The 15,693-nt window shown below is 48.8% G+C and overlaps 1 protein-coding gene across 4 annotated transcripts; it reads right to left on the minus strand.

The window, feature by feature from the left end:
- Positions 1-5,645: 5,645 nt before the first annotated feature.
- On the minus strand, positions 5,646-14,243 carry LOC102453030 (KRAB domain-containing protein 1-like). 4 transcript variants are annotated; one of them, XM_075912901.1, is made up of 4 exons: positions 14,038-14,243; positions 9,940-10,140; positions 8,255-8,365; positions 5,646-8,026 (listed from the first exon to the last, which is right to left on the minus strand). In XM_075912901.1, the coding sequence occupies exons 2-4, from the start codon at positions 10,076-10,078 to the stop codon at positions 7,965-7,967; spliced, it is 312 nt and encodes a 103-aa protein (XP_075769016.1). In that variant the 5' UTR covers positions 10,079-10,140; positions 14,038-14,243; the 3' UTR covers positions 5,646-7,964. The 4 variants fall into 4 exon arrangements, with proteins under 4 accessions (XP_075769016.1, XP_075769014.1, XP_075769013.1 ...); XM_075912899.1 differs by having other exon boundaries at positions 5,646-7,968; positions 14,038-14,183; XM_075912898.1 differs by having other exon boundaries at positions 5,646-7,971; positions 14,038-14,183.
- Positions 14,244-15,693: the final 1,450 nt, after the last annotated feature.

Here is a 15,693-nt window from a genome sequence, read left to right on the forward strand (position 1 = left end):
TTGAATAATCTTAACTTTGTGCTTTACACAGATGGTTTTTTGCTTTTATAATTCTAGTGAAATTTTAGCGGAATCTGCTCCTGTAACTGCTGTTTTTCCCTTCTCTCCTACTACCGCCAGCTCCTTTGCCATCTCCGTTGGAACTGGCCCTCCTGCAAGACCAAGCCCCAGAATCATAAAAGCAGGAGTGGAGACTGGCAGGGTGCACTTGTGGTGAAGCTCTGATGGTCACATTGTTGCCCTCGTGGTCTTGCTACCTCATCTTGCCTCCGTGCTCCCTGGATTGTCACACATTGGCAAAGGGGGGATGGTAGCAACCCTAAAAAAAATTGGTTTGCTCCTAAATTCTCCCAAGCAGCCAAAGATTACTGTCTGGCTTGCCCTGTCTGCCAAGTTCACAACATGGGTAAACCTGTAAAGACAGTTCCGGCAACCAGACCTCCGCCTTTCGGACCATTCCTGAATTTACAAATGGACTTTATTCAATTGCCTTAATGTCAATTTTTTGAATATGTTCTGGTTATTGTTTGCTTGTTTTGGGGAGGGGTAGAAGCTTATCCCTGCAGGAAAGCTGATGCCATCACAGTGGCAAAAAAAACCAACTTCTGAATCATTACATCCCATCATGGGGAATACACCTTGTGATCTCCAGTGAAAAGGTACACACTTTACTGGACAAATTGTTCAAAAACTGGCAAAGTACTACTCTATTAGACAAGCACTGCACTGCCCGTGACACCCGGAGAGCGCAGAAGAAGTAGAAAGATGAAACAGGATTTTAGAGAACAAACTTGCTAAAATATGTGAGAACTCTGGCTTAACATGGGTAGAAGCACTCCCGATTACCCTAATGAGCATGAGAGCCACTCCTAATCAGAAAACTGGACTCAGTCCACATGAAATTGCATGTGGCCGACCTATGAGATTGTTAAGCAGCCCAGAAATTGACCTGGCTGATGTCACACTTATTAAAGGAAGCATAGTCAAGTATTGTCAGGAACTTATGAGGTGTGTACAGTCTTATAATTCATAGGTTAAGGATGCATTCCAGGAGGCCCCGACTGAGCCATGCCATAAACTACAACCAGGAGACTGGGTTTGCATGAAGGTTCACCTGCAAAAGACTGCCCTGGAACCCAGGTGAAAGGGTCCCTATCAAGTTCTACTGACCACTCATACTGCTTTAAAGTGTGAGAGATTGCCCGCCTGGATTCATGCCTCCCACTGCAAACCAGTTCCAGCCCCTAAAGAGGTTGGCCCCAACAAGGAGCACCGCAGACCTGGTACCAGAAACCCAGGTCCAGAAGTAGATGGGGATCAGCGCAGGCTCGGTACTGGCAATCCATACCCAGAAGCAGATGATCCTGAGAGACTGAGGCCAAGGTACCAGCTGCAGCCCAAAGAACCTGCCAGTGATAGGTGAAGCAAACTACAAAGTCCTGAAGAACAGCCAGCGTAAGGATGGACAAACAATTCATGTTGAGCTTATGCTTAATCTTGTTTTTAATACCTAGCAGTTATAACCTATATGGTTCAAATGTATTCATGCTTTTAATGAATCAAGTTTCCCAAGAATTTAATTCCACAGGTTGCTGGATATGTGCTCACAGTCCTGTACATTCAGAAGGAGGTATCCCAATGATTCCAGTCCCACTAAACAACATTCAAATGAATGGCACACTGTTTAGTGAACTAAAGCCAAATGATACTTGGCAGGATAAAGGGTTTACTAACCCAGGGTATATCCGCTTAGCCCTGACCCCAATTGGAAAGTACTGCTGGACATGTAATGGTTCAGGAGCCAGGGTGGGAAAAAGCCAAAACAGAATGGCCCTAGACTACGTCCTAGGAAGTAAGGGCAGGGTTTGTGCCTTAGTGGGAAGAGAATGCTGTGTGTATATTACGGACACCAGCACGCAAGTAGAGGAAGATGTCTCAGAGATTGAAAAAAAACTGGAAAGCCTAAGACAGGAGGAAAAGTGAACCCTCGGGTTGGTTGGGAGGCTGGTTTGGACATGTGGGAACTTGGATTTTGCAAGTAGTTTTAGTATTGGCTATATTCTTTTGCGCTTATTGCTGTTTCTTGTTAATCAATTGCTGTATTTCTTGTATTCTGGAAAACACAAGACAGACCCTTACCAAAGGGAATGTGGAACTCATGATGTTAAAATAGGATGAGCAGAGAAAGGAACAAGAAATGTACATAAATACTTTAATGGAAATGGAGGTATAAAATGGTTTCCAGGTTAGCCTTTAAAAGGCTAAAAGGGGGGAGCTGTTGAAACTGTAGAAACCATTTCATATTTAGCTAGAAGCCATTTTGTATCACAGAAACCATTTCAGCTTTTCTCTCAAGCACGTAGACCAGAGTGAACTTTCTGTCACCCTGTGAGAAGAGGCCTACAGGATGGGCTATTGGTATGTGTTAATTGGGCTGGTTGGGACAGAGATGTACTCCCTCGTACCTGTCCGCCATCTTGCTGATAAGACTTTGTTTTTCCAAGTTTAATTGATGATTTCTGTAATTGGGTGCCCTGACGTCAAGACTGTTTGGCTAAGGGTATAAAGATACTAGGATTGATAGTATTAGCCAGACTTACTGGTCCCCGCTCTGCTGGGACCATGTCTGGCTCATGCTGTGCTTTATTAATTAATAAAGCTGTTTGTTAGCTGCCTAAACAGAGAGAAGCGTTTTTGGTTCGACAAAGGGAAGTGATCCCAGGGCCACACTTGTGGGTCTGTATCACAAACACATGCACAACAGCCCTGTGCTCAGACTGAACAGGCACCTTCTTTCAGCAATTTCCTTACACTGACAGGCTTCGCTGCACACAGGGCTTGGTACTGCAAATATGGGGAGAGATGCACTAAGTTAGGGTATGTCTACACTACCCCGCTAGTTTGAACTAGCGGGGTAATGTAGGCATACCGCACTTGCAAGTGAAGCCCGGGATTTGAATTTCCCGGGCTTCATTTGCATAAACTGGGCGCCGCCATTTTTAAATCCCTGCTCGTTCGAACCCCATGCCGCGTGGCTACACGCGGCACGAACTACATAGCTCGGACTAAGGCTTCCTAGTCCGAACTACCGTTACTCCTCGTGGAATGAGGAGTAACGGTAGTTCGGATTAGGAAGCCTAGTCCAAACTACCTAGTTCATGCCACGTGTAGCCGCGCGGCACGGGGTTCGAACGAGCAGGGATTTAAAAATGGCGGCGCCCATTTTATGCAAATGAAGCCCGGGATTTGAATTTCCCAGGCTTCATTTGCAAGTGCAGTATGCCTACATTACCCCGCTAGTTCGAACTAGTGGGGTAGTGTAGACATACCCTTATTGATTATTGTGCGGGGCCCGCTGGTTTGCCACTTGAAACTGGGACCCCCCATGCCCTGTGTCTCCCCAGCCTGGGCCCCTCTTGCTCTGTGCTGCTGGAATGTGGTGGGAATCCCCCCGACCCTGCCCTCACACAAGGCTTTACACAGCCTAGGACAGACCCAGCTATTGTAAGGTTCCCTCACATCTCCAAAGCCTGGTTCTCCAGCCCTGTCCTGTCTTGCCTCGGTCACAAGCCTGAGCAGTGTGAGGCTACATCTATACTGCAGGGCTACGTCTGGACTGGCAAGTTTTTCCACAAAAACAGTTGCTTTCGCGGAAAAATTTACCAGCTGTCTACACTGGCCATTTGAATTTCTGCAAGAACACTGATGATCTCATGTAAGATTGTCAGTGTTCTTGCGGAAATACTATGCTGCTCCTGTTTGGGCAAAAGTCCTCTTGCGCAAATGCTTTTGCGCAAAAGGGCGAGTGTAGACAAGGCGGTATTGTTTTGGGCAAAAAAGCCCCAATAGCGAAAATGGCAATCAGGGTTTTCTTGCGCAAAACTGCGTCTAGATTGGCACGGACGCTTTCCCGCAAAAAGTGCTTTTGCAGAAAAGCACCCGTGCCAAACTAGACACTCTTTTCCGCAAATGCTTTTAACGGAAAAACTTTTCCGTTAAAAGCATTTGCGGAAAATCATGCCAGTCTAGACGTAGCCTGAGGTTTTGTGCAAAAACGGCCATTTTTGTGCAAAAACTTGAGGCGCATCCACACTACAAGCCCGTTCTTGTGCAAGAAAAAGTATCATAAATCATATAAGAACACAGGGCTTTTTGTGGCAGTTATCCCACTTTATATGAGGAATAGGCCTTTTTGTACAAGAGCTCAAGAGTTCATGAGCAAGAAGCCTTCGTATAGACCTAGCTCCGGTGTGTTACGCTGGGCACCCGCTCCTTAGTGTGGTGAGGCCAACACACCAGCTGTTGTTCCTGTGCAGGTTCCTGCAGCACATTTAGCTACACACCGTGGTTTAGAGAAAGGCAATGGAACCTCTCTTACTCCAGAGAGATGGGCTGAAGTTACATGAACAGTGAGCGCACAGGGCAAAGCAGATCACCCAAGAAATAAACACAAACACCATCTAAGCCTCAGAAACTAGGCAGGCTGGGAACGAAGCAGCATCTCATCCTTGTTCACAGCAGGTACAGTCCCACACAGGCAGGCTGGGCGAGGGGCAGCTGAGAGTTTGCCTGAGACCTCAGGGACCCAGCATGAGGAACCATCCCAGGCATCTCTGACAGGAACAGAAGGGGATAGACAAGGGAGGGGGAGCGTGAGAACAGTGCCTCAGGGGTTGTGTAGCTTGCTGCCCTGGTTACAGGTGTGGCCAAAACACAGGGCTCACTGGGAGCAGGATTTGAACCTATGAAGGGAAACCCCAAACTCCTCGGCTGTGTCTAGACTGCATCCCTTTTCCATAAAAGGGATGCAAATTAGACACATCGCAATTACAAATGAAGCAGGGATTTAAATCCCCCTGCTTCGTTTGCATAAAAATGGTTGCCACTTTTTTCCGGCTAGGAGCTTTGCCAGAAAAAAGCACCAGTCTAGACGCGGATCTTTCGGAAAATAAAGCCTTTTCTGAAAGATCCCTTATTCCTCTTAAAATAAGGAATAAGGGATCTTTCGGAAAAGGCTTTATTTTCTGAAAGATCTGCGTCTAGACTGGCGCTTTTCTCCAGCAAAGCTCCGAGCCGGAAAAAAGCGGCAGCCATTTTTATGCAAACGAAGCAGAGGGGATTTAAATCCCCGCTTCATTTGCAATTGCGATGTGTCTAATTTGCATCCCTTTTACGGAAAAGGGATGCAGTCTAGACACAGCCCTCATGTGCTAGGAACCAGGTTTGCTGTGTGAATTCTGTGGCAAGTGACGTCAGGCCTGGGAACTGGGATTATTTACCAGTTTCCCTGGCCCTGGGGGCACTGCTGAGCTTATACCTGTCATGGCTGAGTGGTTAAGGTGTTGGAATTGAAATTCAATAGGGTTTCCCTTGCACAGATGCAAACCCTGCTCACCGCAAGGCCTGTGTTTTGGCCACACTTTCTCCACTACATGCCCTGTGTTCCACCTGGGTCCATGCAAACATTTCCACAAACTACCAGTTGCTAATGGACACTCACAGCTAATTATATAATTACATTTGAGCCATTTTGCTAGTGCAGCAGATGGGGAGATCAGTTTAATTGACATTATAAAACAGAGTAAGTATTGTCACTTTCTCGTGCTACTTTGTCAAACTTCTTTTTAAACATTATGACCAACACAAAAGGTTTCAATGTTTTCTTTATTTAAAGCAGTAGTGGACAACCATTTTTGGGTCATGGTCATTGACCCACAGAAGCAGAGGAGTAGCTGTGTTAGCTTGGATCTGTCAAAGTGACGAGGAGTCCTGTGGCACCTTATAAACTAAAAGATTTATTGGAGCATAAGCTTTCGTGGGCAAAGACCCACTTCGTCAGATGCAAGTCAAGCTAACACTGCTACTCCTCTGCTTCTGTGGGTCAGCAACCACAGTACTGCTGACCCACAGAAACACCAGTTGGGGACCACAGAACTGAGAAGCAAAAAAAAAAAAAAAACCTCACAACCAACCCTCCAAACCTTCCCAATGCTCACTGATGTAGGGCACAGTGTGTGAGACAGGGCTGCCAGGAAAGAGGACAAGGATGGGGAGCAGGATTTGAGAGGGAGCTGGGGTGTAGAAGCAGGCTGGAAGCAGTGTCTGGCCAGGTGGAGGGAGGAGGAACAAGAGAAGAGGCAGAGTGTGATCAGGAGAGAAGGTGCAAGAACAAGGGGATTGTCAGAGCAAGCTGGGGGTGAAGGGAGGGAAGTGAGGGGGTTGGGTGGGACAGGTCTGGGAATGAGGGAGAATGTTACCTGGCTTCGTAACCCCTTGCAGCAACATCTCCAGCCACACCCTGCCCCAGAGGGACGTCCTGCTGCTGCAGCCATGCAGCTGCAGGTCAGCCCTGGAGACCAGAAGTGTCACTGCTGCAGCCACATGGGACTGCAGGCACCACTGCTACAACCATGCAGCCAAGGGCTGGCCCCAGAGGCACTACTGCCATGGCCTCATGGCTCCAGAAGCATGAGAGTCTAAGGCTGTGACCATGACCTAGCTTTGGAGGCCAGAGGTGCAGTGGTGCCTTGAATTTTGGAGGCCAGCCCTAGTCCATATGACTGAGGTGCCATTGAGGACCCTCAGTCCCAGCGCTGCCTCCTCTCCAGTGTCTGCATGGCAGAAAGAGGGGCGGGCTGAGCTCTTTCCCCTGCAATACATGCCCATAAAGACGTGGGACCTGGTACTATCTCATGGGCAGGATCAAAGCCTTAGGTGGGCCTGATTCTGAATCAGAATCAGGCCCACCTAAGGCTTTGATCCTGCTTGCTAAAAGGTTTTCCCCACTTCTGGTATTTGGTTTCTCCCCTGTGTGGGTTCTCCAATGCCTAACAAGCTGCGTCCTCCAAATGAAGCTTTCCCCACAGTCAGAGCAGCTGAAGGGTTTCTCTCCTTTGTGGCTTCTACAATGTGTATCAAGCTTTGAGCTACAACTGAAGCTTTTCCCACAGTCAGAGCAGCTGAAGGGTTTATCTCCTGTGTGGGTTCTCCTGTGTTTAACAAGTTGTGACCTCTGAGTGAAGCATTTCTCACAGTCAGAGCAGTTGAAAGGTTTATACCCTGTGTGGATTCTCCTATGGAGAAGAAGGTATGATCTGTGACTGAAGCATTTCCCACAATCAGAGCAGCTGAAGGGTTTCTCTCCTGTGTGTGCTCCCATATGGTTAAGAAGATTTGAGCTCCGACTGAAGCTTTTCCCACAGTCAGAGCACCTAAAGGGTCTCTCTTCTTTGTGGCTTTTCTGGTGGCTATTAAGGACTGTGCTACTACTGAAGCTTTTCCCACAGTCAGAGCAGTAAAAGGGTTTCTCCCCCGTATGAGTTCTCCTATGGATAAGAAGATTAGCATTCCGACTGAAGCTTTTCCCACAGTCAGAGCAGCTGAATGGTTTCTCCCCTTTGTGGCTTCTTAAATGTGTTTTAAGGTTTGAACTATACCTGAAGCTTTTCCCACAGTCAGAGCAGCTGAAGGGTTTCTCTCCTGTGTGCCTTCTTAAATGTGTTTTAAGGTTTGAACTATACCTGAAGCTTTCCCCACAGTCAGAGCAACTAAAGGGTTTCTCCCCTTTGTGGATTTTCCTATGTGTATTCAGCTTTGAGCTACAAATGAAGCTTTTCCCACAGTCAGGGCAGCTGAAGGGTTTCTCCCCTGTGAGGGTTCTGTCTTGTGTAAGAAGAGCTGCACAGTCACTGCAAGTGCAGGGTGACTGTTGATGGGGGATTTTCTGTTTAACAGTTTCTGTGTTTGTTTTTCTCTCTCTGCTTCTGTGACTGGATTTACTCTGCCCCTCTCCTGGATGGTTTCCCTGCTGCATTTGTGGGCTACGTGGATTCTCACAGGCCTCTTCTTCCTCAGTACTTTGAGAAACATGCCCTTGAGATCTTCCCAATAACATCTTGCATAGAGCCATTTGCTCCGGTCCTTCCTGCTGAAGATTCTTCTCATGGTTCTCACTCAGCATCCCATCACCTGCTGTGACAGAGAATCCAGACAGGAGTCATTCCCTGTGCTGAGCTGAAAGGAAACACTAAAAGAGAAATAGAAAAGGGGAAACACGCCTAAAAAATGGCTGGAAAGATTTAATAATCTGAGCTGAGTTCACCCTCCTTCTCCATAGCTCTTTTGCCCACCCACCACCTTCAAATTGGAGTTGAAGACAGGCTGAAGGTTCAGTGAGACTAGATGATAATGCACAAGTGAAACCTGCCAGAAGAACACAGCAATTGGTTTGTGAATCAGTTAGCTGATCGCTCACCTGTGTGGATGTCACACACCTCTTCTTCCTCACAGCCCTGGAGATCTGGGATCCGTAGCTCCTCCCCTTGCTTCACCCAGGAGAGCACATGAGCTTTAGAGACTGGAAATCCTGTTTGGGGAGCAATTAACCAAGTGCTGATCTTGTTCATTACAGCCTATGCCATTACTGCTTCCAGAGTCAGGATCTGAGTCGCCCACCCATAGCGGCTCCTTCCTCACCTTGCAGAGACTGGGCTCTGGCTGGTACAAGATCCCAGGACACACTCACCTGCAATAAAGGTGAATCCCCCCCTACCTTGGGAAAGGCTGAGCTGGTTCCTTAGGGGAGCTGAGCACTCTGCTGAACTCTCTAGGGCATTTCTTAACCATTGGTGCGAGTACCCTTAGAGTATTTGAGAGAAGTCTGGGGAGTGTGTCAACACAACTGAAATTTGGAGAAAACTGATTTTTTTTAAGTTTTACAGCACTTTATTATTTTTCTACTTTTTACACTAAAAAATGTCATCATCCAACTGGCTACGATCAAGTTGTTTAAACAAATGTGTTCCAATAGTTAAAAAAATGTTGTGTGTCTGAAAATTGTAGGTGTTGGGGGCTCTTAGTTTTTCTTAAAGCGGGTACTTAAAAAAAAAGGTTGAGAAACACTGATCTAGGGTACAACTTGGTCTCTCTCAAGACCCATTTCTGTCCTGCCCTGCGATGGAACACACTGCTAGGAAGAGGAGCTCTAGGGCAAGCTGGCAGGTCTGACACTGAAGCCCCCAGTCAGAGCTCAGACTGCAGCTGCCACATGGTGGGTCATGAGGGCTGGGAGAGGAAGGACCCAGCAGAGCTCTAACTCCCCAAGGCTCTGTCCACAAAGCTCCTGGCTGGGGGGCTTGGCTCACCCTGCTCTTTGGCTCAGATGCTCTACTTGGGCCAGAAGGAGGCAGGGGAAGTTGTCTGAGGAGAAAAATGAACCCTTGGCTGGTTGCTTCAGGCCCTGCCTATGCTCCACACTCCTGATCCTGACTGACTGTGCATGGGAGGGCCCTGCCAGCTGCCCACAACAGCTGCCATTCCCATGGCCGACCAGGGCCGTGCCCAGCTGTTCCTGTGGCCAGCTAGGGCAGAGATGGGCTGTGCTGCTTCTTTGCTGCTTGTGGGTGTTGCTGCAGCTCAGCTCCCCCTCTGCAGCCTCAGTTCTACTCTGCCAGCAGCAGCCCTTGTGTGGTTTCCCAGCTTCCTCTTGTGGTCAGTTGGGCCTGCCATTAGGTGCCCCACTGGGCTACACAGAATCTACCAGAGACAGGAAAGGACTCTGAGTCTGCGCCTTCCTTCTAGGGCCTCAGCACCACAGCACAAGTGGTACTCTGCAGGCACTAACAGAAGCCACACCCAACCCCACAGCTCTGGTATCTGCTGTTCCTGCCTGGGCCCTTCCACTGAGAGCTCTGGCCAAGGCACAACAGGAGCAAGATGCTGGGAAGCACACAGAGACCTGGGGTGTGGGAAGAGCAGCACCATTGTTATGTCCCTGAACCTGCTTCCCCCAAAGGGGCCATGGAGGGGACAGTCTCTCACACAGGAGCCAGGATTCCTGGGGATCATACTGCTGACATTGGGGCTGGGAGAAATGAAGGATCCTGAACCAAACCCAACCCAGCTGCACCAGAGCCCACCTGAAGGGATAGGAATCCTTACCCAGCCAGCTCACAGCCTCATAATTCTCCTGCATCACATCCCAGTAGAGGGTTCTCTGACCCGGATCCAGCAGAGCCCATTCCTCCTCAGAGAAATACACAGCCACCTCCTCGAAGCTCATCAGCACTGCCACAGCCATTTCCTGTCCCTGGCCTGCAGCGCCAACGGCTGAGCTGGAGACAGAGACGGGTGTCTTGTAACCTGGCAGGGGGAGAAGGGCAATTGGTGACATGTCAGAAGAGGCTTTAATCCTTTCCACACTCTCAGTTTCCCCAAACTTTGGCCCTGGTGACACACATGCTAGACTCTGCCCTTGTGGGCAAACGCTGAGTCTAGCTATTCTAGAAAAACCACGCACAAATTAGACGCCAGAGTTACATTAATTTCTCCCAATATCTGGCTTGAGTTTCAATATTACTGCACCTGGAACAATCTACATTGCATTGTTGCACAAGAAGATATGCAACTGAGGCGCGGTGATGTATATCGCCGTGCCTCATTTGCACACCTAATGAGCTGCCATTTTTGCGGAAGGGGTTTTATTTATTTATTTAAATATTTTTACCCCACCGTTCTATTTAAAATATTCAAGGCGGCTTACAAAAAAAAAAAAACACAATACAAATATATATAAAAATTTAAAATATGAGACCGCAGAGGGACATAACCAGCTACAAACATATAAAGAGGAGGAACACACACATACAGACTCAAACATTAATAAAAGCATGAATAAAAAGGGTGGCTTTAGCCTGACGCCGAAACAACACTAGCATTGGCGCCATGCGAATATCCCAAGGAAGAGACTTCCACAGCCTAAGAGCAAAAGCTGAGGATGCACTGTTCCTCGTAGATGTTAATCTTATCTCCACAAGTGGGGGAACACTAAGCAAAGCCTTCCCAGCTGACCTCAATCCCCGGGCAGGTTCATATGGGAGAAGACGGTCCTTCAGATACCCCGGTCCCAACTCATTTAAGGCTTTATAGGTCATAACTAAGACCTTAAATTGTGCCTGGAAACATACTGAAGCACTGGCATCAAGTGTTAGTTAAAACTTGAGCAGCCGCATTCTGGACCAGTTGAAGTTTCCGAAGACTCTTTAGAGGCAGCCCCACATAAAGTGCATTACAGTAATCCGTCCGGGATGTAACAAGAGCATGGATCACTGTGGCCAAGTCATGCTTGTTCGGAAAGGGTCGCAGCTAGTGGATCAAACGAAGTTGCCCAAAGGCACTCCTGGCCACCGAAGAAATCTTTTTTTCAGATGTTAAAAAAGGGTCCAGGAGGACTCCCAAGCTGTGTATCTGTTCTTTCAGCGGGAGAGTAACCCCATATAGAACAGGTGCCATGCCATATTGACGAACAGATGGCCTCCTGATCCACAAGACCTCAGTCTTATCTGGGTTCAACTTCAGCTTATTTGACTTCATCCAAACCATCACTGCCTCAAGACACTGATTTAAATCAGTTACCGCCACACCTGTTCTAATGTCACAGGGAAATAGAGTTGGGTATCATCTGCATATTGATGGCATGGTCCTCCAAAACTCCTTATGACCTCTCCCAGCGGCTTCATGTAGATATTAAATAGCATAGGGGACAAGATGAAACCTTGCAGGACCCATAGCACAATCGCCACGGGGTCGAATAGCAGCAGCTTCTGATAAGTGTCCCAACAGGTAGGACCGGAACCACTGCAAAACAGTGCCTCCAGTACCCAACTCCGCCAGGTGTCCCTTGCCTGCCCTCCCTGCTCTCACCAGGGACTGAATAAGCCACCACACAGCCAGGTGTGCTGCTCTCATCATCACACAAATACAACAGGGCTGTCTACAGTACTCTTTCTTGCACAAAAAAACCCTCTTGCACCAGAGCTGCTCTTTCTGAAAATAAGCAGAGAACGGAACATATTCTTTCTAAGAACCATGCCACACAACCACATTATAAACCTCCAGGAACCCAGCCCTGCAACCAAAAAAGATGCCAACTCTGCCCACATATCTACACTGACGAATTCATCGAATTCACTCGAGCAAACAACATAAGCCACAAAATCAAAGGGTCATTTGACTGCTCATCTAGAAATTTGATCTATGCCATCAAATGCTAACAGTGCCCCTCTGCTATATATATTGGTCAATTCCCTGCGAGACAGAATCAAGGGACACAAATCGGATATACGTAAAAGGAATACTCAGAAACCAGTGGCAGAATATTTCTGCTTACCTAACCATAAACTAACAGATCTGCAGGTGGCAGTCTTGTTACAGGCCAGCTCCTCTAATCAAATCCACAGGGAAAGCTTGGAATTACAATACACATACAAATTCAATTCGCATGCTAATAGGCTCAATCTAGATACAGGATGGTGGATTCTTTATCACTGAAGGTGCTAACAGCTTTCTGAATGGTATCCTTCCTGCCTTAGCTATCTATCTGTCTACTGACTTTGATTTTTATCTGCTCAGTGTTGAAACAAAAAAACGCTCCTCTCTGTTTAGGCAGCTAACAAACAGCTTTATTAATTAATAAAGCACAGCATGAGCCAAATGTGGTCCCAGCAAAGCCAGGCCCAGTAAGACTGCTAATACAATCAATCCTAGTATCTTTATACCCTTAACCAAAAAGTCTGACGTCAGGGCATCCAATTACAGAAATCCTCAATTAAACTTGGAAAAACAAAGCTTTATCAACAAGATGGCGGACAGGTACGAGGGAGTACATCTCCTGTCCCAACCAGCCCAATTAACACATACCAATAGCCCATCCTGTAGGCCTCTTCTCACGGGGTGACAGAAAGTTCTCTCTGGTCTACGTGCTTGAGAGAAAAGCTGAAATGGTTTCTGTGATACAAGATGGCTTCTAGCTAAATATGAAAAGGTTTCTACAGCTTCTACATCAGGTTTAGCATCCCTTCTCCAGATACTTAAAAAAAAAAGGAGCATCTTTCTCCTCCCCCCACCCCTTCTATTTATTTCTAGTTTTCATTTCCCCTACTCATAACTCCAGTCATCTGAAGAAGCAGGCTGTGCCCACGAAAGCTCATGATACCATCTACATGTTTTGTTAGTCTATAAAGTGCTACCAGACCATTTGTTGTTTTTTACTTTATTTTCAGACTTTTGGTGCGCTTTTAGAAAGACTGTTTTAAAAAACATATTTATTTAATTTTTGTCATGGGGGGGGGGGGGGGGCAGCCTGCCAGGAAGCTGTGAGCCAGAGTTGGGGAAAGGGAAATGGTATACGTGGGGTAGGGGGCTGAGATGTGGCCGGGCAAGGGGGGAGGTGCAGACTGGTGAAGAGGGGAGGCAGTGAGAGAGATGCTGGGGGCAGCCTGCCCAGAGACCCAGGATGTGTCCTGGTGGGGGGGGGGGGCTGTCAGGGGACCCGAGATGCAGCTGGGGGGGGGGGGGAGGAGAGAACAAGTGTCACATGCAGATTAGGAGCAAGACACATGCACAGAAGGAGAAAGTTGCAAATCCCCTGACATAAAAACAGTGAAGCGAGAAAGAATTCCCCGTTCACTGCTGGGTGTGGCTGCAAAGGAAGGGGTGCAGGGAGGGTTGCCCAAAGGGCCAGGAGGCATTTGGGGCATCTTATACCAGAAAAGAGCTGCAGCCTAGGCATAACCTAAGCGTAACTTTTTTCTGAGTTCATGTTAAAAGGCGTTAAAAAGGGAACCTTTTCGGAGTTTGGGGCCAGTGCAAGCTCCCCAATATGGGGGTGGGGGTGTTCCCAGATGGTCAGGGGCCAGATCCAGGCAGGCTAGGAGCCACGTGCGGCTCCTGGGCCCTTGGTTTCCTACCCCTGCTTGGCAGCGGGAGCTAGGCCACTTGGAGCAGACGCAGGCGACGAACAGGGATTCTCCGGGCTCTAGAGCCAGGCAGGGCGCGGCGGGTTTGCAGGGGCTGCAGATAAAACGTTTCCGCGCGCACGTGGTGCCCGACAGACCCTAGACCTGGGAATGGCTCCGAAATGCCCCGTCCCCCCTTCCGGGAAACCGCCGCCCCCACCCCACGGGCCGGTTTGCAAACACAGCGGACGGGTCCTCCTCCCACTTCTATCCTCCCCCCCAAGCCCGGACTCCCCGCACACACCTGGCAGCGGCAGCTCCAACAGGCGGTCTCAATGTTTGCCCCCTTAGGACGCCTTGCGCAGGCGCCACCCGAGCAGAGCATGCGCAGTAGTCGCGGTTGAGACCGCTGCCCTCACTCTGTGCGCAAGGGCTGGAACGTTGGGTGCAGCTGGCCCCGCCCGCGGATGTTCCGGGCTGGGCAGGGAGCAGCGAGCAAAACACTAACTTTTCCAAATTTGCGACTTTGGGTGCATTGAGCATGCGCACCCGAACTGAGCAAAGTCAGTAGCCTTCGCTGTAGCCGCTGCCCTCTCTCTGCCCTCAGTGCTTCGTAGGATTTGCTTCCTCCTCTTCGGAGCGGTTTAAAATGATTATTGGGGGCGAATTTCAACGGGATGTGTGTCATGGTCTGATCAGGAGGCAAAAATTTACTGGCTGGGAGGATCAAGCTGCTTTTTTTAGCAGCAGAAGAGGGGCAAAATTTGAAAAATCGGGGGGTGGGGGTGGTAGCCGTGGTTAAGCCCTGGCGGGGGGGGGGGGGGGGGGACACTGCGAGACCCTGTGCGTGGACAAAACCCCCGTTTAGGGATGGGGAGAGGTGGGAACAGTCACCCTGCGGGACCAGCCACCTGATGTACTTGTAAATATCGTTTTGCCAGGGGTGCAAAGTCTTTTTTTTCTTTCTTTTCCCTGGGCGCTGCCTGTCAGCCCCCGAGCAGGGGCGGGCTCCTGGGCTTGAGTTCTTAAAGGCACAGGCCTCCCAATTCCTAGATGGTCAATGCTTAGACACCACCGTTCCTCTGTATGTGTACAAGTGTGAAATATTCTACAGACAGTTCCTGTCTCAAACTCTGCCTCTCACTTTTGGAGTATTTAATAGTTTTCTCTTCGTTTCTATGTCTATCTGAAGTCACTGCATCGCCTTTCTTTTGTGTACTATGCTGATGTGCTAAAGTCCCTCCCATCCACACCCTCTCCTGTACTGCAATCCCCTGACCCATGGCAGAGCCCGCACCCGTCCCCCAAGCTCGCCCTAGCATGCACCCCTCTTGCACCCAAACTCCGTCCCAGATCCTGAGCCCCAAACATGGCCAAGTATTGGAGGGGTAGCCGTGTTAGTCTGAATCTGCAAAATCGGCGAGGAATCCTGTGGCACTATCTTCAGTTCATCTATAAGGTGCCACAGGACTCCTCACCAACATGGCCAAGTGAAACTTTTGTGATTCCTCCTGGGGGCAATGGGGACATGGGTCAGAGACCTCAGAGCAGGGGGCTTCAATGTTTTGAAAGTGCAATCCAATATGTACCTTATGTATAAATACCCTTTTCCCACTTCCTTCCTACCCCTTCTCTAAGTCCCAGACCCTGCACCCTCTGTCCTCCATCTCTTGCCCATCCTCAGTCTCTTTCACCAGCCTGGGACAGAGGGTTGGGTGCGCAGGCTCTGGTCTTGGCTTAAGGGATCTGGAGTGTGAGAAGGGCTCTGAGCATCTCTTGGAGCATGCATCTAGGATGGTGTTCTAGGTGCAGGCTTTGGGAGGGTATTTGGATGCAGGGGTGCTCAGAGCTAGGATAAGGGCTAGGATACAGGACTGGGTTCATGCCTGGGGTAGGAGTTAGGGATGTGTGCTCCATTTTGGCACTGCTGGTCACTCCTAGATGATGGTGGAGTGGGGCT

This window comes from Pelodiscus sinensis, chromosome 31 (assembly GCF_049634645.1).
Source record: "Pelodiscus sinensis isolate JC-2024 chromosome 31, ASM4963464v1, whole genome shotgun sequence".
Taxonomy (NCBI): Eukaryota; Metazoa; Chordata; order Testudines; family Trionychidae; genus Pelodiscus; species Pelodiscus sinensis.